The sequence below is a fragment of the Pyrgilauda ruficollis genome, unplaced genomic scaffold, assembly GCF_017590135.1.
Source record: "Pyrgilauda ruficollis isolate IOZ18807 unplaced genomic scaffold, ASM1759013v1 scaffold15, whole genome shotgun sequence".
Classification (NCBI taxonomy): Eukaryota; Metazoa; Chordata; class Aves; order Passeriformes; family Passeridae; genus Pyrgilauda; species Pyrgilauda ruficollis.
The window spans coordinates 15,701,958-15,729,121 of record NW_024513654.1 but is presented as its reverse complement, the minus strand read 5'-3'; the positions used below and the strand labels follow the sequence as shown (position 1 = coordinate 15,729,121).

General features: G+C 35.8%; 1 protein-coding gene across 2 annotated transcripts in view; it reads left to right on the top strand.

Annotated features, from left to right (window-relative positions):
• The window catches only part of MYOF (myoferlin), a 64,072-nt gene that overhangs the window by 4,513 nt on the left and 32,395 nt on the right, over positions 1 to 27,164 (top strand). For both annotated transcript variants that reach the window (XM_041461378.1, XM_041461379.1), the window contains exons 2-22: positions 1,656 to 1,711; positions 2,579 to 2,670; positions 8,925 to 9,033; positions 10,215 to 10,299; positions 12,394 to 12,554; positions 13,048 to 13,176; positions 14,435 to 14,497; positions 14,610 to 14,660; positions 16,218 to 16,248; positions 16,715 to 16,830; positions 17,964 to 18,090; positions 18,537 to 18,640; positions 19,562 to 19,630; positions 19,757 to 19,800; positions 20,265 to 20,347; positions 22,504 to 22,542; positions 24,248 to 24,372; positions 24,838 to 24,954; positions 25,318 to 25,495; positions 26,321 to 26,445; positions 26,931 to 27,037. In XM_041461378.1, coding sequence (XP_041317312.1) covers positions 1,656 to 1,711; positions 2,579 to 2,670; positions 8,925 to 9,033; positions 10,215 to 10,299; positions 12,394 to 12,554; positions 13,048 to 13,176; positions 14,435 to 14,497; positions 14,610 to 14,660; positions 16,218 to 16,248; positions 16,715 to 16,830; positions 17,964 to 18,090; positions 18,537 to 18,640; positions 19,562 to 19,630; positions 19,757 to 19,800; positions 20,265 to 20,347; positions 22,504 to 22,542; positions 24,248 to 24,372; positions 24,838 to 24,954; positions 25,318 to 25,495; positions 26,321 to 26,445; positions 26,931 to 27,037 — 2,011 coding nt within the window. The remainder of the gene's footprint in view (positions 1 to 1,655; positions 1,712 to 2,578; positions 2,671 to 8,924; positions 9,034 to 10,214; positions 10,300 to 12,393; positions 12,555 to 13,047; positions 13,177 to 14,434; positions 14,498 to 14,609; positions 14,661 to 16,217; positions 16,249 to 16,714; positions 16,831 to 17,963; positions 18,091 to 18,536; positions 18,641 to 19,561; positions 19,631 to 19,756; positions 19,801 to 20,264; positions 20,348 to 22,503; positions 22,543 to 24,247; positions 24,373 to 24,837; positions 24,955 to 25,317; positions 25,496 to 26,320; positions 26,446 to 26,930; positions 27,038 to 27,164) is intronic.

The window sequence follows — 27,164 nt, the reverse complement described above, 5'->3', positions numbered from 1 at the left end:
CCAGTGTAATCTAGAATATGCATATTAGTGGAAACATAAATCTTGCTTTTGTGAAAATGGATAATTCAGAGTGGAAAATGTAGCACCTTGTCAAGAGTTGTTTTGACTGTTGTTCATGCCAGGACTCACCTTACAGAATTACATTTTAGATTTAGCAGGGATCAGAGGACTTTTATCCATTAGTTCCATCAGGATCAGGTTTGTAATTAACTTTACCCTCTTTACAAAATGTTCTTTTTTTCACTGGCAGTGGAAACATCTTTTCATCTCCCATCTTCTAGAGGGACTTGGAGTAGCAGTGCTCGACCCCAGTTATTCTCGGATACCCAGTTTTGAAAATGCTTTGTCTCCTATTAGATAGTGTAAAGTTGAATTTCTCTCAGTAGCTTGGTAATTAGTGCTTTGTTCTGCAAAATGTCAGGCCACAGTATGGTATGTTATGAAATCCTTTCCTTTGTCCTACAACGTGAGTCAATATCCTGTGTGAATTGTAGACAATTCATGTTACACAAATGGGAGTCAGTTCTTGTAATTTGCAGCACAGGCTGATTTTTTCAGTACATCCCACTCTCATCCAATAAAAAGAGCCACCACAGTCATCAAGCCTGACCAGTGGGTATATGAACTTGCCCATTTGGCATATCTTTACTCTTGCTTCCCAGGCTAAGTACAGTCATAATTTCAAATACCAAAATGCAGTTATCTTTAGTGGAGTCTTTAAAGATGTGGAATGTGTCTAAATCTTTGACTTCTTGTGGTGGTTGAGCATTTTGTAGATCAGCAGCTGCTTTACACCCTGTACTTAAATATGCTTGTTATCACTAATATATGCAATCTTTGTTTAAAGAGCTGTGTGTCTGTGCTCTTTTGTGCTTCTGAGTGTCAAAAGACTTGTCCTCCACTGGAGCTAGATATTGTGACTGAACAGGAAAAATAATGCCAAGCTATGTTTAATTTGCACCATGTCCCACATTCTCATGATTTGTAGCTTGCCCAAGTGCAAATTTTACCATGAAGTATGGAAAATCTGTAATTTTTGTAATTTTTAGGCTACAGTAAGTTCAACGAAATCATATCTACATATCCTCTGGAAACCATATTTTCAGGAAGGATTGCATTTCCTCTTACATACATGTGTATTTCTTCTAATATTTGCTCATTTAAACCAGACAGTGCTGACACTGTAAGCATATCTCCTTAAGATTTTTTTCCATGTGATTTTATTCCAGAGCTAAACATTCAAAAATATTTTGTAACTCAAATATGGTAAATATGTAACACATTTTCTCTACTACTTTCAAAAGTAGTGCTTTACTGCTATCACTTAGAGGTTACTGTTTGGTTTGATATCTCCAAGTCTTTTAGTCTGTCTCTTTTCATCATTATTGAAGGTGAAGCTAAGGGTCATAAAAGGTTGCGAAACCTAAATATTTATTTTGCTTTTGGAAATACAACTAGGTATGCTTAAACAAAACAATAAAAAGCCTCATGGGGACTTCTTGATTATAAAATGTGCAACTTCTGGAAGAGGTAAAAAGAATTTGGAACATTTGGTTTAAAGTTCAAGCCTTCTTTAGAAAAGTGAAAGGAAAAAATATTATATTTTTGTAGTGCTTTAGCAAAAACAATTAATCATGCTTTGTTTGTATTTGCAGATGAAAAAAAGAAAACAAAGAAAATTGAAAATGAACTCAATCCTGTTTGGAATGAGGTAATTTTTGTTAAAATAAATCCTTGATCATTTTAAGACAATGCTTGCAAAGTGGTTAAGCCAGTTTTGACAGCTGAGCATGTTGTTGGAAAGGGGATCTTGTGCTCTGTGTTCTGTCACGGTGTTAGTAAGTGCAGGTGAATGGATTCATCTTGCACCATATATTACAATTTATTAACAATGTGTTAATGTAAAATTAGATGGATAACTGATGAGTTTGTGGCCTGGTTTTGTTCCCACTTTCGATCAAAATGATCCTCAGCCATTGTTTAGCCACGTGTATGGGAACATAATGGGATAATTTATTACATACCAGGAAAGACCATACAGAATTTAAAGGAATTATGTATTGAAAGTCCTCATGGCTTATTTCTAGGCCCAGTCTTATGTTGCATCTTCAGTAATATTTTTCTTGGGGAAAATGTTTTCTTGGCAGTGTTTTTCACAACGATAAATGAAAGTTAAAGATTTTTCTGACATTTTGTAATCAGAATTACAAAGAAAGGGAACACACAAGTATTTGTTTAAATTCAATAGCAACTGAGTTCAGCCAATATTGGAGTGGATTAATATCAGATATTATGATTGACAAGACAATATGTATGTTAGTGTGAGGAAGTGGAACTGCAAAAGAAGTGATGGTTCACTATTAAGCAATTTAATTGTGGTATTGTTGCTAGTAATTAGCAAATCAAATACATGCTATGAGCATTTTTTATTTTACTTTCACAAATGTAAGCTGGATTTGGTCTCTCACTAAATGCAAAATTTATTTCTGAATAATTTTTTTGTATGTGCTACTCTGCTGTTACTTTTTACATAACTTGTCATTATAATTTAGGTTTGGTCCATTTTGGTCTTTTTCAGATTGTTGAATTTGACTTGAAAGGAATTGCTCTGGATAATTCATCTTCCCTGACAATTATTGTGAAGGATTTTGAAACAATTGGACAAAACAAGTATGTTCCTTCTTTCCCTCTCCCTACCCACTCCCACCCCAATATTAAACACAACTTTCAATACTGAAGTACAGGGGGGAAATGGAACTGATAGCTGGCTTGCTGTGCTCTCTCTTTCTGTCAATGCCAAGTAGTGTTCTCAGCTGCTATTCTGAAAGGAAGTATGATCATGTAATCTTTCCTTCTTTTCATGGCAGATTTCATATGTCTTAGGCAAACATTCCTGTTTACTAGTAGTAGCCCAATTCCATTGTTAGCTTTTCTTTACTACTCTCTGCCTCCTCCCAACATGTGGATTCTGGTTTTTACAATACTTGTAACAGCTCTGTCATAAAATCACTGTGAATCAAGCCAGTGCCCTCAGGTCTCTCATTCTTGAGATTCCTGCAAGTCAGTTAGGCAGGAATATATTGCATGCCTCTGACTTTAGGGAGATCTCGAAACTTGAGATAGGAAAGCCTATCAGTAGTCAGAATTTTGTAATGGACTTTATAATGCATCAGAAAATAAAGTGATTATTTGAAGCACCTAAAATTTCACTCTACACAGGTTTCACTTTGTACATAGGTTTAAAGTTAAGCAGTCATGTGGTTGGTTTTCTTCAAATTGTATTTTAAAATATCATCTAGACTCATATTTGTAACTCTTAACCCCCAGCTTGTACAAATGCCTGTTTGTTTTGCTTGGGTTTATGTGCAGAAAGTTGTTCATACCAACGCCAGAGTAACACCTTCAAAGTAATGCTCTTTGAAAATAGATCCTCAATAACATCCTCATATTTGCAATGTGTGATGAGTTTGGAAAGGATATTGGCAGGGAAACAGGATAAGGGGGTGGGAAGTGAGAAACACATGAGCAGGCATCCTGATTTTGACATGGTAATAGGAAATAGCATCTTGTAGTTCTTTTAAAGACACAAAGCACTGTAACAACAGAAGAGAACTGGTATTTATGAACATTCACATTTAGGTGAAAGGAGGAATGTGGGATAAGTTTCTCACCTACCAACTGCATGTATGCATAACCTGTAGTTCTGTAAAGTTACTGATTCTATTTCCTGAGTTGGACAGAGATTTAGGACTACCATATCATAGATTTGCTACTTTTTCATGGTATCCTCTTTTAATACTTAAGAAAAAGTCTATAGCTAGATGCATATGTGAAGTGCTGCAGCATTTCAAAACAGTGCTCAGTGGAAGAGTGTGCAAATAACACTCCCATGGTTTGTCTGCATGCTAGTTCAGGATTGGGAAGGTGGAACACAGTGCCTATCTAAGGCCCTTACTATGGAGAGCTATTCTAATGTCAGTTTAAGAAACCCAGTGTTTGCTTCTGACATTCACAAGTAGACCCATTAACTTGGGAGCTGTGTTAGGTGTCTAAGCTAAGTGGGATTTGAGTTGAAATCAACAATCTTCCCTTTAGAGATTCATGGTTTTATATATTCTATTTAAAAATCTAGATTTAATTTGGATTTAGTTTTTGAGTGTAAAGAGCATGTCTAGGGGCCTTTGTTGCCTGAGAATGAGCAATGAGAAGACCCTACACCATGTCTTTAGCTCTATTTTCTTTCTTCTGGAGGAAAATACGCAGTGGGGATTGCTGTTGTTACATTCAAGGCAGTGACAATTTTTGCTCAATTGTTCTGCTACTGCCTGTCTGTAGGCCAGAAGCAGAGCCTGTGTTTCTCAGGCCAGCCTCCCTCTCTGGCTGCTCACTCACAAAGCTCCTGGCCAGCACACACTCTGCTGCTCCTTGCACTCTTAGTCCTGACTAATTGCAGACACCTGGTCTTTGCTCTGCCCAAGAGGTGACTACAGAACCTGTAGAGCAACAGAGCAGAAGATTGCAATGTAAGACATGATTTGTACCAGTTCCTAAAAGCTGATATAACTGTTCATCCAGTCTGGTTTTTGCTGGAGGAGGAGTACAGTGGATGTTATTCTGCTTTTGCACTGTGCCAAGGCACTGAACTCATTGCTTTGGCATGTTTCTGTAAATGAAGCCCGAAAGAACATTTGGATATTTTTCCATTTCTTTGTTTTCCAGGAGAGAAAATTTACTGCTTAATTTACAGAATCACTAAACTTTTGCAGATAGGTTAAAGAGTGCTCTTCATGGAGAAAAGTCACAATAATTGGAAAAGATAAATAAAGCAAACCACTGTATACAGACAGAACATCTCAGGAATAAACCAGAAGACTCGTATGATTCATGCTTAGTTAGATTTTTCCAGCATAAAGATGTTTGAAAAGAGAACACATCTGTTTTCTATTACATAGTTTTCTAATACTGTTAGTAGAAAGATTTCAAATTCTTAGAACACAAATCTTTCTGCAGTTAAAAAACTCCCAAAAACCTCACAGTAATGTCAGTTGTCCCTGTGAAGTTAGGAGAATGAGCTGGGATTATGTGTTTCCCCGTGTCCTTTGTGTAGTTGGTAACCTAGTGAGACAGGAAAAACAGATTGGGCACACCCTTTGCTCTAACAGAAAAATGCAGCTACAAATGAGCAGTGCAGCAAATTATTTAGTTATTACTAAGGATTTCTCATAGTTAAATAATTTCCAGATTGTTTAAATCCTCCTACAGCTGTATCCTTTTGTGTGGATTCTTTTCCACATCAGTGTGACTGTACATAGTTGTAGGATTTCCTTGCACCCACTGGATGCAAGATCCAGACAGTTTAAGATTCAGTTTTGTGCTTTTCTTCCTTGTTCAAAACAGTATCCATGTTTTATTTCTTTACTGAAGTTTGTTCTTGCAAAGAGTATTATCAAATAAGTAAAGTAGAGGTTTTTCTTAATAAAAATAAATAAATAAATAAAGATAATTAAACATAGCAGGAATAACAGAGGGTGGGTGTTAGGTCTTGTAGCATACTTTATAATGAAATATACACACTGAGAAAGAAAGGTTGAGTATAGTAATTATAACTGCAGTGTAGAATCAAGTTGCTCATAAGAATAATGAATATAAACCTCTGCCAAAATATACCTTAAAAATAGATGAAAATAATTTAAATGCTTGACTCTTCAGTAATTTAAACCTTGGGGCTTCCTGTAGAAATAGCATGTAAGCAGCTAGAGGACGTGATAGGCTAAAGAATTTAGTATGTATTGCTACCTTCAAACCAAGAGGAATAATAAAATGGTTGGTACTGTGAGTTAGCACTTCCTGATCCAGACATGGGTGTGAGGTTTCACTTCACTTGGTTACTTAGGCAGCTAACAGGAAGTGCTAACCACAGCACTAACGGATTAATTAGCTTTGGCACAAATGCAACTCAGTGTTTAGTAGTTGGTCATCAGTAGTTCATTGATTTCATGCTTATAAACTAGGTATTTTCCTTTGTTCTGTGTGGGGAAGCTGTTGTAGGCCTGGTAAGGTTCAAAATCAGCTTCTGAATACGGATTTTGCATTTATTTTTTTGTGTCGTCTGCAGTGGTAGACCAGAATGTTTAAACTGCTTGCAGAACAGAGTTGGTTTTTTTTTACTCATACAAAGCTGGAAAAGGTTAAGAGACTAAACTGATTGGGCATTATACCTGTGGAAGTCTGAGGGATGGCCAAAAAGGTACTGAAACATTTAAGAAACAACACGAATTTGTTTTGGTCTTCTACTAAAACAGCTGATGAACGAAAGGTCAGAGGATGCCTTAAGCTATTCCAGTATCAGAACCTGTCCCACTTGATGGTGTCAAGAGACTAGTGTGATCTGGAATTGAATGGGCAAATGTTGATCTGCTCAGGCAAGAGGAAGAAAGCTGGAACAGGTCCAGCAAAGAACAATGTCCTGTGACAATGAACAGGAGGCAGAAAGTCTTTTCAGCTGTGCAGGAAGGAAAGGAGGCCTTGTCATTTTGTAAGTCATGGCTTCAGATGGAGATCACATACAATCCTGCCTGAAGGTAAAAAAGACTTCAGAGTTCAGAAGAACCTAGGAACTTCACAGTAGCCATGCAGAGAACTGGGGTCTAGTTGCCTGTCAGAGGGAAGTACAGGAGCAGACCTTGCAGCAAAGCACTAAAAAATCAATGAGCTGTTGATGGACATGATCTCCCAAGAGCTCCTGAGATCTGACGTAGCTGACTTAGCCCAAAGATTAGAGACCTGAGAGAAGCATGTCAGAAAAAAGGCTTTCTCTAAGACTTGTACAAAAGTGACCAAGATAATGAGACCTAAGGGTGACTTTGAGGCATTCCTTGTCACGTTGGAATGTATTACTTCAGCCGTTGAGTAGCTGTATGATCAAAACCAGACTGGACATAGTCATGGGTAACCTGTTCTAGCTGGCTAAGCTTGAGCAGAGGCAATGAACTAGATGATTATGAGTGATTCCTTCCAACCTCATCAGTTCTGTGCTTCTGATAAGGGAGGGGTGAAACATCCCAAATCCAGTGAGCAGGACAACTTTTGGAAAGGCAGAATAGTGCCCAAAGCTTAAAATTTGGCTAAAGTCTAGAAGTGGGCTAAGAGAGTTTATAGACTGAATATTAAATTTCTCAGTCTTGTTAGAGTGGAAAAAGACTGGAGACTGTTGTTGCCCAACCTGCTAAAGGAGGGGGAAATAAAGGCATGTAGATAGAGAGACAATGTATAGTGGCAGCTGGTTGCAAGCCAGAAGTCTATGTAACTGATTCCCTCTTCAGTCTGCCAAAGGTGATCACTATTTTTAAAATGGTTACTAGGTATTCAAATGTGTGAAGTTATCAATTGTACATGGCAGATGAGGATGTAGAAATGGAAATGTACAGGGGAAAATTTGAAAAGCACTGCAGGTGAATGGCAATTCTTGAGTTAATGTCACCAGAGAGGAGGGTGTGGTTGCTGAAACATTCATCCTGCTGATTTGAGGTTACTTTGGGTGGCTTCTGAATTGTTTTGAAGTCACTCCATAAGCTCCAGTAAGCTCATATCAAATCAAAAGGTCAAGTCTACATAAATTTTCTACAAATGTGCATAGGAAAATATTTTCTGTTCTCTTTTTTCCTCTTCTATGGCACCTCAAAATATGTACATTTCTGCAGCTGAACAGAAGTTGTAAAAATGTGATGTGTTAAACCCGGAAGGTTTATTTGGAGGAAATGGATGTTTTATACTTAGGTATTCTAATGTACTCTGAAAAAAATAATTTATGTTCTCATAACACAGTATGCAAGAGTAGCTATAACAGCACTCTTGCTCCATGTCAAAAAATAGCCTTGCACCTTTAGCTGCTCCATGAAAAAGCTCTGTAATTCAGGGGACCTTGGTTAGGTTCTTTGTATTCAAATCTTTTTTCTGCTTTGGCAACAAAGTTGGTATTTTATTTGTGATCTTTGAAATATTTATAGGATAAAATTATCTTGTTTTTTTTTTAATTGAAAAAAATCTCAGTTATTCCAGTAATCCACTTCAGTATGGGAGTAAACTGCTACTACATGCCAAGGGAATGAAATACAGTGCCAGGTATCATGAGACCAGTACCACACTAAGAAATTTTGCCAAAAAGTAGACTCTTGGGTTAAAAGTACATGCAATTTTCATCTTTCTGGGAGAGGGTGGGAGTGACAGATGCAGTCCCAAAGTAGGCAGAAGTAGCTCAAAAGAGTCTATCACATGTCAGATCTCCTTTGGTAGACTGCTCTAGAACCATTAGAAACATTCTGAGAATTTAGAAGCGAGAAGATGAACCTATTCCAAAATGCAGAATATGAGCAAGAAGATTAATTTTGTGATTCTCTAGTAAGCACGTTTATTGCATTAGTTCTGTTTCACTGTTTTCATTACAAAGATGCGAATGTGTCTGGGTTTGTGTATTTTTCTGTGTAGTACAACAGCTGCTGTACCTAGTTTATGTTCACTGCTTGTCACTTGAGAGTTTGCAAATCTGTGTAGGGAAAGAAATTTTTATATTCTTTAACTTACCAATGAAAATTCAGTGGTGGAAATAAGTGACATTGCTGTTGAAAGTTATACAGAATATTATTTTCAAAAATATGTGAAAAATAATTTCATTTTTTAACCTCTTTTAGGTTAAAGCTGTGGCTGCCATAAAGAATACCAACACACTTGAATGTAATGAAACAGAAATTAAAAATTAGCAGTACGCAATCATGACATGGCATTTGCAATGGTCTTTTGTTGTACTTTTGAGTTTTCAAGTCATGGCTGGAGTTGCTTGGTTGACTAACAGATGCTAGCAAAAGAAAAATGGGAACTGCTGTTTGATGTATATTTGCATTCTAATAATGATTTTTATTTAATTTCAGATTAATTGGCAGTGCGTCTGTAGCACTTAAAGATCTTGTAGGTAACCAAAGCAGATCTTTTCCCTTCAAACTCATACCTCTGCTGAATGAAAGGGGACAAGAAACTGGAGTGAGTGACTTACATCTTCTTATTTTACTGTATTCTTGATCAAAATGCTCCAGCAACAGGACTAATATCAATTTAATTCTTGGAAATGTCTAGAAAAAGCTCCAGACAGAGGAAATTTATAACCATAGATAAATAAGTCAATACTTCTTTTTTTTCTCTGTATATATTATGTATTTGTATGTATGTGTTATAAATATTATGGACCACAGAGTATACATGGAAAGCAGCCTGATGTTGACAAAGTGCATTTTGCAAGTACCGATGGAGTTGCCATATGCACCTTTTTGCCTTATGCTTTGTAACAGCTGCCTGTGTCAGAGCACACGGTCTTGTGCATGTTCACTGCCAGCTCCCTTCAGAAAGTTACACAAGAACTTGCTTAACTTGATTTAGCACATGTTTAGATTTAAATGCTTATTAACTTAGTTATTAATTAAGTAGGTTTTGGAACCTGGGACCTTACTGTGTTTGTGCAGTGTAGCTGTTAAGGCACTTCATGCTGCATTCTAGTGTACTCAGTCGTGAGAGACTCTAAGCATAATTTCAGTCTCTCAGCAGCTGCAGTTTAAAATCATGATTGGCTGGTCACAGGGTTGGGCTTTTTTTGCTGACTCGTCATGTTACTCTGGCAACTAGTAATAATAATGGTTTGTTCAATAATCCAAAACCACAGTCAAGCACAAAAAAGACAATTCTATAATTAGAATGGAAAATGACATCTTGTTTTTCTTCCAGGATGGAGATATGAACAAGCAATTAGAGAAGCCAGATAGGAAATTTTACTTATGGTTCAGACTTGTTCAGTTGTTGATGAGATAGTGGTATTTCTCTACTGCCTTTGTTTATCTGTCTGCAAATTTAGGATGTCACCTTGTCTGCCATGAATATTGTGGAACTAAAACTAACATTTGTAGAGCATCTTACATGCTTGTATTGTGACAGATTTTTCTAAATGTAAACACAGTGACTCCATTTCTTAGATAATATTTTAGAACCTAGTCCATTAGCTGAAAATTGTGTAATCATTATTAATAGTTTATTAATCTACTAGTAGCTGAAACTTCATAAAACTGCTGTGCCCATGAATAGTTAACTGTTCATGCACAGTGTTTGAACAACTTACTGCTTTAAATCAGCTGCTGTGAATACTGTGGGCTCCATAAAAAACTATTTCTCTGCAGGCAACAATTGATTTGGTAGTAGGATATGAGCCACCAGCTGGACCTGCAAATCCAACTGATCCAGGAGGGACCAGTGCACAGGAAGGTATTTCATCCTTTTCTCTAAACCTTTTTGTTAAAAGCTCTAGGAACTGTTTAAGGTAAGGCAAGAAGGTGATTCAGCAGCACTGTTCACCAGAAGCAAGCATGTCAAGACTGTTAGATAGTTATTTCAAAGAAGTTAAGGATGATTCAGAAGCTAAGAAAAAAATTGGCATTTCCTGACACAAAATGGATTTTAGCATAATTTTCTCTGTTTGTTTAAAAACTTTTCAAAATGGCTTTTGTTTAGGAAAGAAAGGTTTGTGAATACTAAAGGAAGTAGCAATTATTTGCTGCAATTCTAGGGCTAACCAAAAAGCAGAGCTGTTCCATCTATTGCTTTCAATGTCAGGGAGCTTGGTGAAAAAATTTTCTTGATTAGTTAAACCCCTTTTCCCTTGTAGAACAATTAAGTTTTGGAAGACAGTATTTTGTATTAGGTTGATATTTGACTAGGCAATTAAATACTATGATCAGTAGGGAATATTCTTTGTTCTTTCTGTATATCATATTGACCAGGCTTTTGCTGAGAGTATTTTTGAGATCTGGTTTTACAGACTCTTAACAAAACTGAAGTAACAAACTTTTGCATTTGTTTGGAAAATAATAAGCCTAATATCAAGGCTGTGTTTGTGAAGAAAGAAGGAAGTTTAATAAATGTTTTGTAAATTTATTTTAGAGAAGTAAATCAGTTTGACCATTATTTGGTGATAGATAGTAAGCTAAGAAGGAAAAAATTGAAATCAGGAGTCTTCTGGAGGGAAATTTTGATTACAGTGACTTCTCTCAGAGGTGTTCTTGAAAAGTGAAAGGACAAGTAATATAAACACAAAAGTTGTGTGTTAAATTACTGCATTTCAAAGTAATTTTATAGAAATGTGGACTTGAAGGCTAAAAATACAAATTCACTTTATGGGATTATTTGATAGCTTTTAATTTTTTTTCAGTTATAAGATACAAATAAAATAAAAAATTGAAGTTTTTTAGCTAGCATTCAGAAACTGCATGAAAATTATTTCAGTGCGAATTATCAAACACACTTTAGTTAGTTATTGTAAATACCTATTTCCCATGAAATGAAATCACTTTTATGATACAGCTACAGCTCAATTTCAGGAATTAAAATTAAGTGCTAGGGTATGTAATCAGCTGCATGGATCCATTCAGGCAAATGCATTTTGAGAGCTGTTAGAGAGGCGGGTGGGGTCTTCTGCTTATAAAATACATAGTATGTCTGTCTCTCTGGTTTTATGCATCTCTTACAAGGACCATGGACTTCATTATACAAAGTGATCATCAGCCTGTAATTTATGAAGTTAGAATATATTCTGTTAATACCAACCACCAGAGACACAGCTCATTCTTCCTCTAAATTTTACCATAGTCCCTGTCCAGTTAAGAAAAGCTGGAAACACAAGGAAGTGACCACTTTTGTGGTCTAGATGTTTATGGTTCCTGTTTTGCAATACTGGAATCTCAGAGTATGATTCAGTATCATAGTGTCATGTGGTTGTAGAACTCTCTTCCACAGAGGTATGCTGATTTCAGAATTGTCAAAGAGCCTTACTGAAAAACTTAATTCCACATTTAAATATTGTGGAGAAGGATTCAGTTTTATTTTGGATGGCAGACCCTAAATGTATTAGTGCATTCAAGATTCTGAACTAAAAACCAATGCTGTGCTATAGCCTAGTCTTGCTGCTGGGAAACACCAAGACTCATTCAACAGCAATGTTTGTTCAGCTGGAATAAAATGAATCCCTTGTGGTGAATTGTGAACTAGTTGGAGAATGATCACAGCTCAGCTTTGCTTGAATTGGTTGATTTAAAAAGTGTATGGGAATTGTATTAGACGCTCTGCATCCAGAAGAGAGACTGATCTAGAGTTAGTTTGGTTAGGATATAAGTTGTTCTTAAGCAAGCTAAAATGACTAGCTTTCAAAAGGAGTTGGAAGAACGCAGTTGGCAAAAACATTGTTGATGTGAGCTAATAATAGAATTTTAGTGGAACTCTTGGATATCAGACTCTTACTCCTGTAACTTCAACAGCACGTTCTGCTATTTATTTATTAATTGCACTGTTTTTTTGCTGTATGAGATGGAGAAGATGGTGGAGATTACGAGGATGGGTTGGATGGTCCAGTTGGTGGTATCACACCAACAGTTCCAAGTGGCACAAAGGAAGCCCAGTTAGCTAAACGCATCACCAAAGGCAAGAAAACACGGAGAATCCTCTCTAACAAACCACAGGATTTTCAGGTACTAGATTTATTGAATATTGCATGTTCCCTTTTTCTGCTGAGTGTAACACTCCTCCTTTCACACAGCCGCAGCATAGTTTAATGTCAGCTTATCTAATGCACCACAGAGATAATTAGCCTCTTCATTTGAAAGCAGTATTTCAAACTTATTCCTCAAATGTTCCTGTTCCACAGATGTCTGATTTTGTACAGTTCTGACTGAAATAGGGATGAACCTTATTTGCTATATAGTTGTACAGATTTCAAACTACTGTAGCAGCTTCAAAAATGTATGGTAAAGGCAAGTGAAAAAACTTCAGTGAAATAATTAACTCTAACTTGTCTTGTAAAATTAATTACTGTCATAATTAAGCTTGCAAAGTCTGGTTCATATCTGTCAGCTACTTCAGGTGTTGGCTAACATTTTTTGTGATATAATAAAGAATTGCTGTGATCAGGATCACAGATAATATAGAGAATGAATTAGTACAAATACCTAATTTTTTTTTCAGATTCGTGTTAGGATCATTGAAGGTCGTCAGTTGCCTGGAAATAACATAAAACCAGTAGTCAAAGTTCATGTTTGTGGTCAGACACACCGAACAAGAATCAAAAGAGGAAATAACCCATTTTTTGATGAAGTAAGTGGTACAAGAACTCTCTAGCTGAAGTGTTGAGGCTGTCAAATGTTGAGAAGTAGTTAATGCAGCTTTCATTATGATCAAATAATAAAGATTTACTAATATTTATGGGTCATTATGCATTATGCCATTCCCAGTCCCTTTATTTATGTCTTCACATCACTAAACACATCTCTGTCACTGACAGTCTTAGCAGATAAAACTATCTAGAAGGAAGTCAAACTTCATATGAGACGTATTGAATGTTTTCTTTGGTGCAGTTTGCCATGTGACAGAATCAATCTGAATAGTTGTGTGCAGGTTATAAAAATCACAGAAAAATTAATTAGAAATCATTGTAGACCTCTGTGGTGTGTGCAGATGAGTGCTCAGTGCAATGCCGTAGGACTGACACAGAATCTGGAGATGTCACTGCCTTGCTACCCGTGATTTGTAAAAGCACAGCTAGATTTCTCTGTCCAGACAGGGGTTCTGTGCATCAAACACACTGAAAAACTGGAGAGAATTCAAAGCCACATAAGTGACACAAGAACGATCCATAGCTGAAAGATTAATGTTGCAAAACTGAAGTGTAATAGACAAAATGCTGAGGCTGACTCTCATTATCTGGGCACGTGTGGAAAATTCGAAGATTTTGGAACTGCATGGCAAGCATTTTTAATATGCACAGGCAAGACCAAGGAATTTATAAAACTTTAAAACTTGAACTCAGCTGTAGGTAGCAGTCAAAATTTATGAAACCATGGAAAAAGTAAGGAGGGCAGAAAGTCGGTTGCACCTCATATTGAAACAATTCCTTGGCAGTCTCAATATCCATAGTAGTCTAAAACCGGAATAGGAATCACTATCACCACTAGTCCTAAACAAGGCCTCTATGACAACTACAACAGAGATGGTTAGACCAGAATTTAATGTTCTGGCAAATGAACTTTATAGTTTCTGAAGTTGTTCCCTGAGAAAAATATGAAGTGCAGAGCAAGGAGCAAAGGGCAGTTTGCAGCACAGTTATGCTGACAGTGTTTGTTCAAATGGACGTTGTGACTGTCTTGTCTGTGTTGTACTGAGTCAATTTACTAAATTCAGTTTTTCATTCTGCACTAAGTTACTGCATACTATGTCCAGCAAGGAGGTGGGGCAAAAGTACTGTATCAGGCATACTTCACACGCCTCTTAAAATAATGCTTTTGTGTTTTATGTTTGAGTAATTATGTGTTTATCATTTTAAGACAGGGTTTTTTCCTTGTTTTTACCTTGACAGATATTTTTCTACAATGTGCACATGACTCCTTTAGAGCTGCTTGATGAAACTGTTAGCATTCGGGTAAGAAAAACCAGTGCATATTCCCAAGGCTGCTGGATACCTGTAGCATCCTCCGGCCATTTCACCAGGTTGTTTAGGAACATTCCTGTTTCATGCTCCTCTGTCTTTTTAGGTGTATGATTCTCACTCTCTACGAGCAGACTGTCTAATGGGTGAATTTAAGGTGGGTATGAAGAAAGCTCCATATTGGGACTAAATTAAATAAAAAGGGAGAAAAATTTTAAGTACTGATTTTAAATGTTTAAATTTATACTTCTTTTTCATGGGGTCAAAGACCTGATGATATCTTGCTTCTCAAGCTAGAGACCATTTGCCCAAAGCACTAGTAAGCAGGTTTTTTTATTTGAGTAGAAGAGTATTGTTAAAAAAAAAATTGTGTGGTTTATATACCAAGTTATCCAATTTGCATCCTGGTAACTTTTTCTTCTTTTGTGGTCAGGTGATTATTTGATGTGAAGTAGGGTTTAAAGTGATAATGTTTTTAGGTAGCTGATAGGCAGACTAGTGGTATGTATGGTGACATAAAGATACACATTCTCAAATAATGTGGAGAGGTCTTCCTTTGATCAGAAGTTAAATAAAAACAATGATGGAAAATTCAGTTAGTTAAAGTAGTTTCTGTAGTTCTGGTGGTATTAGTGAGGTGGTCTTTATTTGCATTTGTTATTGTCAGCTCTGGGAAGTAGACATCTGCCTGCCAAGTATTCCCATGTAATGTAATTCCCATGTAATTCCCTTGTAATGGCTACTGGGATCCACTGTTACAACACTTTCAGTATCAGTACTGACTGTCTTTTCTGCTTGCTTATTTGGTACTGCATAAATTCAGTAGGTCTCTAGACCAGCTTTTTACAAAAAGATCCAAAGAGGGAAGAGTGCTCTTTTCTAAATGAAACACTTTCTGCCACAAAGCTGATTGCTTTTTGCTTCTCACTGCTTATTTTCTTTGTGATTTCTAGTGATTCAGTCAGTGGTGTATTGCTGTGTCTTGCTGTGTGGAAGATTGATTACTCACTAAGCAGGTGACAGCACATCACTCCGCTGCTTTCTGTTCCTGCAGGCACACATTCCAACAGGAAACCGCAAGGGTAATTCTGCCTAGAAAATCACCCTTTCAGACTTCACCTGCAAGGAATACTGGCCCCAACTATCATGAGCAAACATACTTACATTCCTGAACATGTTTAAAATCTGATACAATGAATGAGGCAATCTTGTCCAGATTTGACACGCTGGGGGAAGAAACTGTCCTAATTCTTACTAAAGAAAAGGAAATTATTCATTAAAAAAAACCAAATTTCACTTCTGGAACTGAAGAATGAGATGTTGAGCAGGAAGAAGGAAAAGAAGTGTTCTGAAAAGCCTGTCTGAACATAAAATAATGAATGAGCATGGGGAATTCAAAAAGCAGTATGCCGGCCCCATCTTGTGTCTCTGGGAAATGAAAAAGCTGGGGATCCAAGAAAAGAAAATAGCTGCACGCTTTAGTTCTAATGATCTTTTCTTGCATTTTCTTGGCTGCTCTATCCCCTTGAAATCCCTACTTTTTCAATGTAAGGCATTTTCTCTTTCTCCTCCTAGTAATATTCTATGTAAACTGCCTTCTATTTGCGCCAAGAGAACAATGTAGTACTGCCCATGAAAAACATGGGGGGAGTTGCCCAACCATTTTTCTGTTTTGGTATTTCTTCAATGGTAATGCCTTTGATCTTTATTTCAGATTGACATTGGCTATGTTTATGATGAGCCTGGTAAGTAATGGTTGCTACAGAACTTCTTTCCTTGAAACTACAAGCTGAAATGTTTCCTTAAATTTCTAAAGTAAAAGAAGAAACTAAATATAAAGTTATTTAAGTTTGCGGCTTTAAGTATAAACTTCAAAAAATCCAACAATAAATAACTCTTTTCAGTGAATTCACAATGAAGTACAAGCCCCTTTTTTATCAAAGACCTAAAATCTGAAAAATAATGCAAAAATATTTGATAACTATGTCCCTGAATTAGTATGCCAAAATAGTTTAGCACCAGATTTCTTGTTTTGGATGGCACTATTGAGACCTGTCTAGGACAGGATTATTTTGTTAAATAATTGGGGTAATTTAGGATAAAGCATACTTTTGAAATCACTCACTGCTTATATGATGTCTGCCATTTGTGTGACATCATGGATGGACATGGACATTGCTGGGGCGGGTGGTGATGTTTGTTTTATTTCAGGCCATGCAGTCATGAGAAAATGGCTTTTGCTGAGTGATCCTGAAGATACAAATTCAGGAGCCAAAGGCTATATGAAAGTCAGCATATTTGTCCTGGGAACTGGAGATGAGCCACCAGTAAGTTTAATTTAAATGTTTTTCTTCCCCTCTCCATCCCACAGATACTTTTTTATGTTCCCCCAACATTGTTTTAATACTGTATAATTTGCTCTGTGAGCAGTATTTATAAGACAGAATTAACTAGTGGTTTCATCCTGTACTAAGTGGCTAACTCAAAGCTTGTTTTGTTATTCTGCTCAGTTAAGCAACCTCTACCATTTGTAAATGCTTCTTCCCATACTGGAAGCAGAGATGTGTTAGCCTGCTTTTGCATTCAAGCTGATGTGTAACTCTCCCTAGCGTAGCTAAGCATGCAGAAACACTGATACCAGTTCCAGGACTAAGCCAGGAATGTCTCCACTACTACAAAACATAGACAAGCCCATAGAGAATCCAGAGTACTACCAATTTTTCCTGGTGAAGATGAGACCCTGCAGTAATTACAAGTCAGGCACAAGTAATTTGATGCAGATGAAAGCAGCAGGTAGTTTCAAAAATCCCATCCTTCCTGTCTGCTGTTCTGTCAAGGTGAAAACTGGTGGTTTTTTCTTGTAATGCTCTTCTTACCTGACCATTACCTGTAGTTTAAGTTCTGCTTTTTTTCCTGTTTGATATTTTTGCATACTTTTCTCCTTATTTAAATATAATGTGGTTCCCAGAACCATGGCAGATTGCCTTTTAGTTTCGTATTAACTGTTCCTCTCTGCTATCCTCACGCTTCTTGAAATCACAAGGATATGTCTAGTTGTTTTGTGGTGTGTTTATTTTTAAATGAGGAAGCAGTAAGTTCTGGCAAGTTATATCATACTTATAAGCCTTTTCTAATTGCAGTAAATGCCTTCTCATGAGATGAGTATGAAATTTGCATGAAGTTGGCATTGTACATGTGCCAAAATCATTATTGTCTGATGATGATGATTTTGAAAGTGTGATTATAATGGGCTCCTGCAATTTAGTACTTTAGAGATAAAACTGAAAGTAAAATAGTTTAGCTAGAATTAAATTTTTGTGGCTTGATAATTTGATAGTGTCTCATTCTTCATCATGAAACTGACACCAGTCTTTAGCTAATCAACAGTTTAGCTAATCACCTTAATTCTAATTCTATGCATTGCCTTGTCTTTTTTGTCTACAACTGTATCCCCCAACAGGTTGAAAAAAGGGAGAGAGATAATGAAAGTGATGATGTGGAGAGCAATCTTTTATTACCAGCTGGGACTGCACTTCGATGGGTCACTTTCCTTCTCAAAATCTACAGAGCTGAGGACATTCCACAGAGTATGCAGCTTCTCCCTACTTGTCCATTGCCGTTTGAATACTGTTAGAAGTACTTATTTGTGTTAGCTGTTCAGAATAGAATACAGGTGACATTTTATCCCTTACTAGCATATTTTCTCACCTACATCTGTGCCAAATAGCAATGTCTTCAAATTCATGTATAATGTTTTTCAAATACAGTGATGCCTTTAAATTCAGGAGCACATCAGCACTTCTTATGATGTTTGAAAAATTTATATTCTTAAAATTGCTCCTAAGCCAAAATTCTCAGTTTTTACTTGCAGCACTTCTGAATTTTGTTTATCAGGTTAGACTTTACCCTTCCTAGATCTGTGAGCTGGTTGATTTTGGTAAGATTACAATGGGCAATTTATTATTTATGAATAGTAATAGTAGTAATAATAATAATAATAACTGCCTTAATTTAATCTTTGACACCTCTCCAGTGGATGATGCTTTTGCACAAACTGTCAAGGAAATATTTGGAGGAGAAGCAGACAAGAAAAACCTGGTAGATCCATTTGTAGAAGTTTCTTTTGCTGGGAAAAAGGTAATTTAGTAAATATCTGTACCTTTGTGTTCTAATTGTAGTCCTGAGAACAGATTTCATAAGCCAACATGAATTTAATGGAAATTAAAAAAATGAAAAAAATAAAGTTAACTTTGTAGAATGACAAACTTCAAGGTGCAATAGAAAGGGTGTAAAACTGATGACTAATGAAAGGAATGTATGACTAAAGGCTAGAACTGGCATATGCCAGATTGCTTGCCTACCAGTTGTTCCTGATTGCTTTTAGTACTTGGTGATACAGATCTTTCTGGACAGATTACTGCATTTGTACATTTAAATAGTAATATGTTCCTTAGAATGCCAAATTTGATCTGGAGCACAATTGCACAGCTTATAGTCATTACTAGTAAATTTTTTTGTCAGTCATTTAATATTCTATATAGTCAGGTTACCACACCCAGTAGTGTAGAAGATCTTTAGAAGACATGACCAGCAAATAATGCAGCCTCTCCCCTATGATATATTCTTCATCTACTCTAAAATCTGCATAAAGAAAGCTGGAATCAAGTAATTCCTTCATCTCATTTCTCTGCAATGCTAAAAGCAGGTTAAATTGTGGCTTATGGAAATAAAAAGCTTTAATAATTTCATTTAATTGTCTCTAGTGAAAAAAAAAAATAGGGTAACCCAAATCTTATATTTAAACACTGTTTCAATATTTTCCTTTTTCTCTGAAAGTCATTAATGCTGCATATGCAGATTACTCTAACAGCAGTTATCAGTGGAAAACTCATTGAGCATCAATGGCTCATTGCAGCATTAATCCAGGATTCACTTACTACTACCCCTAATTTTTCCAATCAGATGATGATGTGTCCTAATTCTTAACTAGTAAATACTTTTTTTTTCTGTTTTATCTTTGATGTTGTTCTGTTGTTTATTTGATTTCATTTTTGACAGGTTTGCACAAACATAATTGAGAAAAATGCTAATCCAGAATGGAATCAAATTATTTATCTTCAAATCAAGGTCAGTTTTTTTACCCTTGTTTCTGTAGTATTTTTTTTTTTTTTTTTAACTCAGGGCATTAACATTGCAGAGGTGAAAAAAAAATAATGAGTTTTTTTTTTACTTTCATTGCTCTTTTTTTTTTAGTTTCCCTCGATGTGTGAGAAAATAAAAATTTCAGTTGTTGACTGGTGAGTTATGACTTTTAATCAAATTACTTAAGAAGCTAAATCATAATAAGCAAAGAATGAGAAAATAAGAAAATAAGAAAGGAAAATAAGATAATAAGAAAAGAAGGTAATAAGAAAAGTCTGGTTCTATGGATGTCAGGTATTTTTACAGTGCATGAGAGTATTTAAGCAAGTGTTTAAGTGCCTTTATGGTTTCTTTACCAGAGATCTGATTAGTGTAACATGAGATTATTTTTAATCGTGTGCAGTGAGAATTGAGCACTATCACTGTTTAATGATTGGGTAAAAGTCAGGTGACTTATTCATGGTCTAGAGCCCACTTTTGTAACTTGTCATTACTGGTTTTGTTAGTAATATTGAAGCATTTCAGGTCATAGAAAAAATGTGTACTAGTAGCTTGCCACTGTGTGTGATGACCAGCATTATATTTAAATAAAATATTCCTTTTTTAAACTTTTTTGTAGGGATCGACTTACAAAAAATGATGTAGTCGGAACAACATATTTAAGTCTCTCAAAAATTGCTTCTTCTGGAGGAGAGATTGAAGGTAATTGCTTGAGAAGTGTATAACACACTATCTTTCTTGTGTTATGGCAAAGATCAGTGTTCTAAGAAAGTATATATTTATCTATAGTTCCTCAATTCCCTGGTAACAGGATTGTCTGTTCCTGAAATTTTCAAGACAATGCTCCTAGAAAACATTCTATGGGATGTTTAAAAGTAAAGTATTCAAATTTTAATGACTAAACCACATCATGGTGGAAATAGAAGTAATTCAAGATTTGGTTTTCCACTATATATATATGTTAATGAACTGAGTAAATTTATGAGTACTTTCCCAAATTCAGAAAACGATGTGATATCACAATCTACCATGTGTAAGATATGCAAATTTACTTAGATGCTTAATAAGATATTTAATTTCAAGGCAATCTGGAGTCACTGCTTCAGAACCACTTCTTTGGACGCTTGTAAGCAAGACTCCTTTTGCTACCTTATAAGATTATCTGTTCTGTCTCTGAGAAGAGAACCTAAAAGCTGTTCCTGAGTAGTTAGGAACTATCTAGAACCACATACTCATTTCCTGGGCACCACTGGGCTGCTTGCAGATGCTGGGGAATCTGGGTCAGTCTCTGCTCTGATCAGCAGCTGACTAGAAGCAGGCAGAAGACTGCATCTCATTGCACGAGTGCTCTGTATTCCTGTTCTGTAACTCTGATTTTGATTGCACTGCTATGATTGCAGACAATTGATTTATATGCTTCAATCAGTAGAGGTGGCTGGATATGTACTTTCATACAGCTAAAACCCAAAACTGATTAACTACAAGAAAACAAGTTAGGCAAGACATGAGGTGCCTAATATATTGTTCCTTTTGGGAAATAGCTTTGTAATAAAACTCTTCTTTAAAATATTATAAGAAATACTTTTTCTGCCAATATTTTTGAAAATAATAGAAAAATCCAGTTACATTTATATTCTAATATAATCTTGTGATTATTGATCATTTCTTTGTGATCTAGATCTGTAATCACCTCTTTTTATAGCAAGATCTTTCATACAACTGGACCAGCTCCCACACTAGGATTCTGTGTTAACTTGCCAGAGAAATTGTTTTGTCTTTTTAATGAACATAGCTTGGCATATTAGTTATCCAAACAGCATTGTAAAGCTCAAGGTTAAACAGGCTTAACATGAATTTATCTGGCTGTCTACAATAGTTTGAAGGACACTATCTCAAAACCATTTTCAGCATTGTCACAATAAGAATCTGAATTACGATTTTTTTTTTTCTGTTGTATTTATAAAATCTATATGGTATGTACTTGTCTGAGACAGACCAATTTGTTCTGAAGTTGGTGGCTATATCAGGTGTTTAAAAGCAAAGTTAGTGGCTCCAATCCTATACTGACTTGAGGCAAGAATTGGATGGACTTGTATTTTCAGTCACATAAAAGCTTATAATATCGTCCTCTTAGAAGGACTGCTGTTAAGTAAGACTTCATGCAAACATTCTTCTTACATATCCTGTGCACAGCCAGAAGCAAAAGAAAAAGGCAATGGGAAAGGCAAGACAGAGGGGTTGGGCTGCTGGGGAGAATTCAGCTCTGGAGAGCTTTGTACTCCCCTATGAGTGTGCATCCTGAACTGCAGCTGAGTCACAGAGCATTTACACTTCCAACCCAGGCACTCAGTAACTGGGGAGATTAGTTTGGTTTCTCTCTCTGCTGAGGTACTGGCATTGGAATAGCCATTTCTATTATCTTCTCTTTAGTGCTGTTCTGAAACTAGTTCTGGCTTCTAAGGAATTGTGAAACTGAGCTAGTCTATAGTCCTCAGTAAATGCAAATGTAGATACCCTAAGGGCCCTGAAATGTAGTGGAGTTTTAAAATGTCCTGAAGATTTTAAAAGTAGTTTTAAAAATAAATCTGTATTTTGTGTGGAGGAGAATTGTACAAAGCTGAAAAATAAGCACTAAAACGAGATATTTTGTCAGATACATGCTGGTTTTTTCCCCTTTGGAATTTGTACAGGAAGAGTAATACCTTCATATATTAACCAGAGGCAAAATTCTAGCCCATATGAAATTTATTTTGTCTCAGGCTTTCAACTTGATTTTTAAAGGAGATGTATTGTGATATGGTTTTTTTTTTAATGCTATTGTCACTCATCATATAACTACTTCTCTTTTCATAATATAGATTTTTCATCTTCGGAAACAGGGGCTTCATCATATGAAGGTTTATCTCTTCACCTGTTACTGATTTTGTGTTCCATTGCCCAAACTGAAGAGTATTGCCTAAGATACTCCATCAGCTTAAAAATATTTTTAATAATTCTTTGTCTAAAAGATTTCACCATTGTGATTAAAGAGTATCTAAAACATAACTAACTCTATAAACCAGTTTTGGCAGTGGAATTGGTTTGAAAATATTTCTGTTTGGCTGGTGCTTCAAGCTGTGTGTTAGAGATGAGCATGTAGTTGCTTCAATTACAGAGTGCTTAGTCTAACAATGGCTTGAAATGTTTAACTTGGCTATGAGATCACAGGTATATTTGCAACTGCAGAGCCCTGCAGAAGTAAATAACTGACTAAAATAATTAGTGGCTGTTTTGCTTATGCTTAGCATGCTATATAAACAAAATCTGGAAAATAAAATCTGATTCTATTACTACCTGGAGAGGTGACATTTACCAGGTGGACATCCAGCTTTGAAAGACTTTCTGATAAATATTTAAGTAGTGAGAAAGAAATATGAGTGCAGTTGAAAGGTAATCAACATCATCCACATGGTACTTCATTTACTATCCTCCTTTCTTAAGAAAGTAATATTAAGTTAAAGGGTGAAATAATTTCTCAGAGTCATTTTATATTATGCATGATCATTAGCCTTCTAAAAGTAAACAATTGAATTTTAAATTTAAAAAAATAGAAAATAAATTATTTTTATTCCAGTTTTGGGAGTTTTTTTTTTTTATTTTCTATATGTTTCTAAATTTATACTCTATTTAATTTATTGGCATCAGTAAGTAGTGAATGCATTAATTTAACACATATCTGTATCTTAAACCTAGTCATACTGAGGTCTGATGTGAGCAGTTCAGTCTTAGAATTTTTTTTTAATTGGACATTATTCAAATGATTTTTTTCATTCAATTTTTGAACTGTTTCAGATTCAGAGGTAAGGGTGTGAAAGTAGCCAAATGCAAAATAAAGGACTACAAATCTTTATTTTATATTGTGCAGATTATAGGTGACTTTGTTGACAGGAAATGACATCCAGACATCACATTCACTTGTGCATTCCACTTGTGTCACTCAGCAGTGGCACAGCCACACGAGGCACAACCCTTTACTGTCACTGTCCTACCCCACCTTCTTTTCCCATGAGAAATAAGTGTACCCTTCTCTGTGCTGCAGATCACTCCAGGAAATTTCTGTTGCAAAGTTGATCTGTTTCTCATCTCCTTTTTCTGCTAGAGAATGCATCTTTTCTTTGGCTGTTTAGTTTGATCGTTGGCCTGTGCATTTAAGTGATTGCAAATGTTGTTTTACTCAGCTTCGCTTTTTCTAGAAAACATGTTTTCTGTTAGCAAAAGGGCATATTACCATTGCACATAAATTAAAACCATATATTGGGAGTGGGACATAAATTCCTCTCATTCTGTGGGATTTTTGCTGCATGAAGTGTTGTGTTGCATGAAGTGTTTTGCTGCATTTAGTGTAAGTGTTGTGTAGAGAAGAAAGAAGTTAGGTACAAGTATAGTCAGTGGTATAGTTACTTTAAATTCCTATGGTATATCCAGAGAATAAAGTGTCCTTATATTACTAATACCTAACTAATATCTAACATTTATTCTAATGGATTTGATGGTAATGTTACTTGTTTCTTTCTGGCTCAATATGGTAATTAATAAAGATATAATGGTAATGTCTTCTGTTAGTAAACTCTGGAGAAACTGAAGTTGGCTTTTTACCAACATTTGGGCCTTGTTACCTAAACTTTTATGGAAGTCCAAGAGAATACACTGGATTCCCAGACCCTTATGATGAATTAAACTTTGGAAAGGTAAGTTTCTTTATTTATTGTTTTTCATAAAGAATTAACCCAATTATTTTAATAAATGAATGAATTAATTTTAATGGGTTTTTTCCATATTACACACCTCTTGCTTTTTATTTTTGAATAATATTTTATGTTTAAGATTAATAAGGAAGTATGATAGTATTTTCCATTTCTATCCGGTTTTGTTTTAAAGAAATTTTTGAAGGAGCAGCAATGATTTTGATGATTTTCACTAACTGCACCTTTGCATGCATTTGTATTTCTTCTTTCCTTGTTTGCATAAATATGTTTTTCACTTCTAGCATTAAGCCAACTACTTTATTTCACTTGTTCCAATATGTACATCCATGCCTCTGCAGGAGTTTTGAGAACACTTCAGTGAAGCCAGAATCATGTACAGCTAAAAAAAATATACACTTCTTTAGGGCAAATATATAAAATTTGATTTGATATGTGTTTGTGTTACAGGGAGAAGGAGTTGCATATAGAGGGAGAATTCTGGTTGAGCTATCTACATTATCTGAAAGCAAGCCTGTAAATAAAAAATTAGAAATGATTCCTAATGATGACTTACTGGTTGTCGAGGTAAATCCTTGTTTTATTGTCACTGTTGGTAGTGGAGATGTGCCTTGGCTGGTTGTTTTTAGAGAGTGATCTAGCTCACTAAAATCAGTACAATAGAGTTCAATCTCCAAGTTAAGAGAGGCCTTTACTGGTGGCTGAGGAGTAGTGGCTACAAAAATGTTGTGCCCTTGTAGCAGGAAGTGTTAATCTGAAACACTTTATAATATCAAATACAGTAATTTATTATACATGTTATATTTTTTGGGTTCTTCTCAGAAAATAGTAAAAATACTGAAGTTATTCTTTCCAATTAGATATTGCTATTGTTTTTCTATATTTGTGGATCCTGTTTTGAAATACAACTCAAAAAGGCTGTTTTGGCAGAAATACCAGCGCAGACGGAAGTTCTGCTTGGCTGCTGTGTTTCATTCTGCCACGATGCTGCAGGACACGGGGGAGCCCATCCAGTTCGAGGTGAGCATCGGCAACTACGGCAACAAGTTCGACAGCACCTGCAAGCCCCTGGCATCCACCACCCAGTACAGCCGCGCCGTGTTCGATGGTAAGGGTGCTGTGCTCTGGGGATGGAACACTCCAAAACTGTCCTTTGGAAGTGCTGTTTGTAGCTTTGGAGTGTCAGCCCCAGCTGCACTGAACACTTCCTGAAAATGTGACAGAACAGAGAGTGTGGCTCTTCAGAGCTTTTAAGGTGAAGCTGCATTAATGGAATACATGCTGCAAGGCCCTACTGAGGTTATTAGTGGGGTTTTGACAGAATTCAGTGAAGTCCTTTGACCACATACTGGATATACACAAATTTTGCCAGGAGAAGAAATCATGTTATTTTAGAGGTATCTAGAGTTAAGTAGGGAAAACATGCTTTAAATATTCTGATCTAGAGTAAAATAATAACTTGTTTTTAAACCATACATCTCAGAGCCTAGGGAAAAAAATTAGCTAGATCACAGGAAAATACATTTTGGCTATAATTTTTTTATTAACTGCAAAGAGTAGTTGGTTTTTTTTTTTTTTCTCCTGTGTATTAAATGAAATAATCAGACTTACTCTAGAAAATTATTATTTGAATATTTTACTTCAAAGATAAAGTTGTATTAATGTGCCATCTACATCAGTATGTCATGGGAAATAATATGTTAACAGCTAATTTATTTTTTAAAACCTGTTGGATTTTGAAACAATTTGAAGTGAGCGTTTACCATTCAACAGATGCTATAGTGGCTTGAAAATACAAATCTTTTTGTGAATTGGGAGTAGCTTATATGTTCTTAATGATTTGTAGTACATAAATTATATTAATGTTGCAACGTTGTACAGTATGTATTCCTGCCATGAATTCTAAACCTTACCTACAAATGTTTCACACCAGGTAATTATTATTACTACTTGCCATGGTCAAACACAAAGCCAGTTGTAACGCTGACTTCTTTTTGGGAGGACATAAGTCATAGATTAGACCCTGTGAATGTAATCCTAAACATGGCTGAAAGACTGGTAAGACATTTAAAAGACTTCTTTTTCTGCTAGGCTTTTCATTTTTACTCTTTTTCATTTAGAGGTATAATCAAAAAGTGGCATTTTTTTAGCAAATAATGGAATTTTGTGATACTTTCCTTTTTTCTTAGTCAAAATTAAAAGTTGCTTGGTGTAACAAATAGCACTGTTAATCACAGGCCTGTGTTTTAGCAAGGCTCAACACACTCCTGCTTGAAGCCACAGGGAATTCCCACTGGAAGGAGAGTCCTCAGTGTTGGTTGGAGCTGTTAATTCTGTGGGACTGTTATTTAAATATATATAAATACAGTGGGGGAGAACATCAGAATAGTCCTGTTAAATACAAGTTAATTTTAAATATGAGTCTTTTTTTGGTTTGGCCTTTACACAGATGAATAAATAAGATCAAAATCTTGAAACTGCTACTGACCATAAACCACACGGGAAGTTTATAAGTGCAAATTCTTTTCTTTTAAATTCCTCAGCAATCCAACTTAGCCACCTTAAAGTCAGGAATGCAGGCTAAAATGTCTGAAAACAGATTAGCTGAGATGTGGTTGAAGCTGATTGATGAACTTACAGAAGACATAAGGTAAAAGAATTTTTTTTATCTCTTATGTTATCATTCCAGGCCTGCTCAGAATCTTGGTTATTGCCTTTGCTAAGTCAGAAAACAAATTCTGAGGACTATAAAACTGACTAATCCCATGAATTGACCT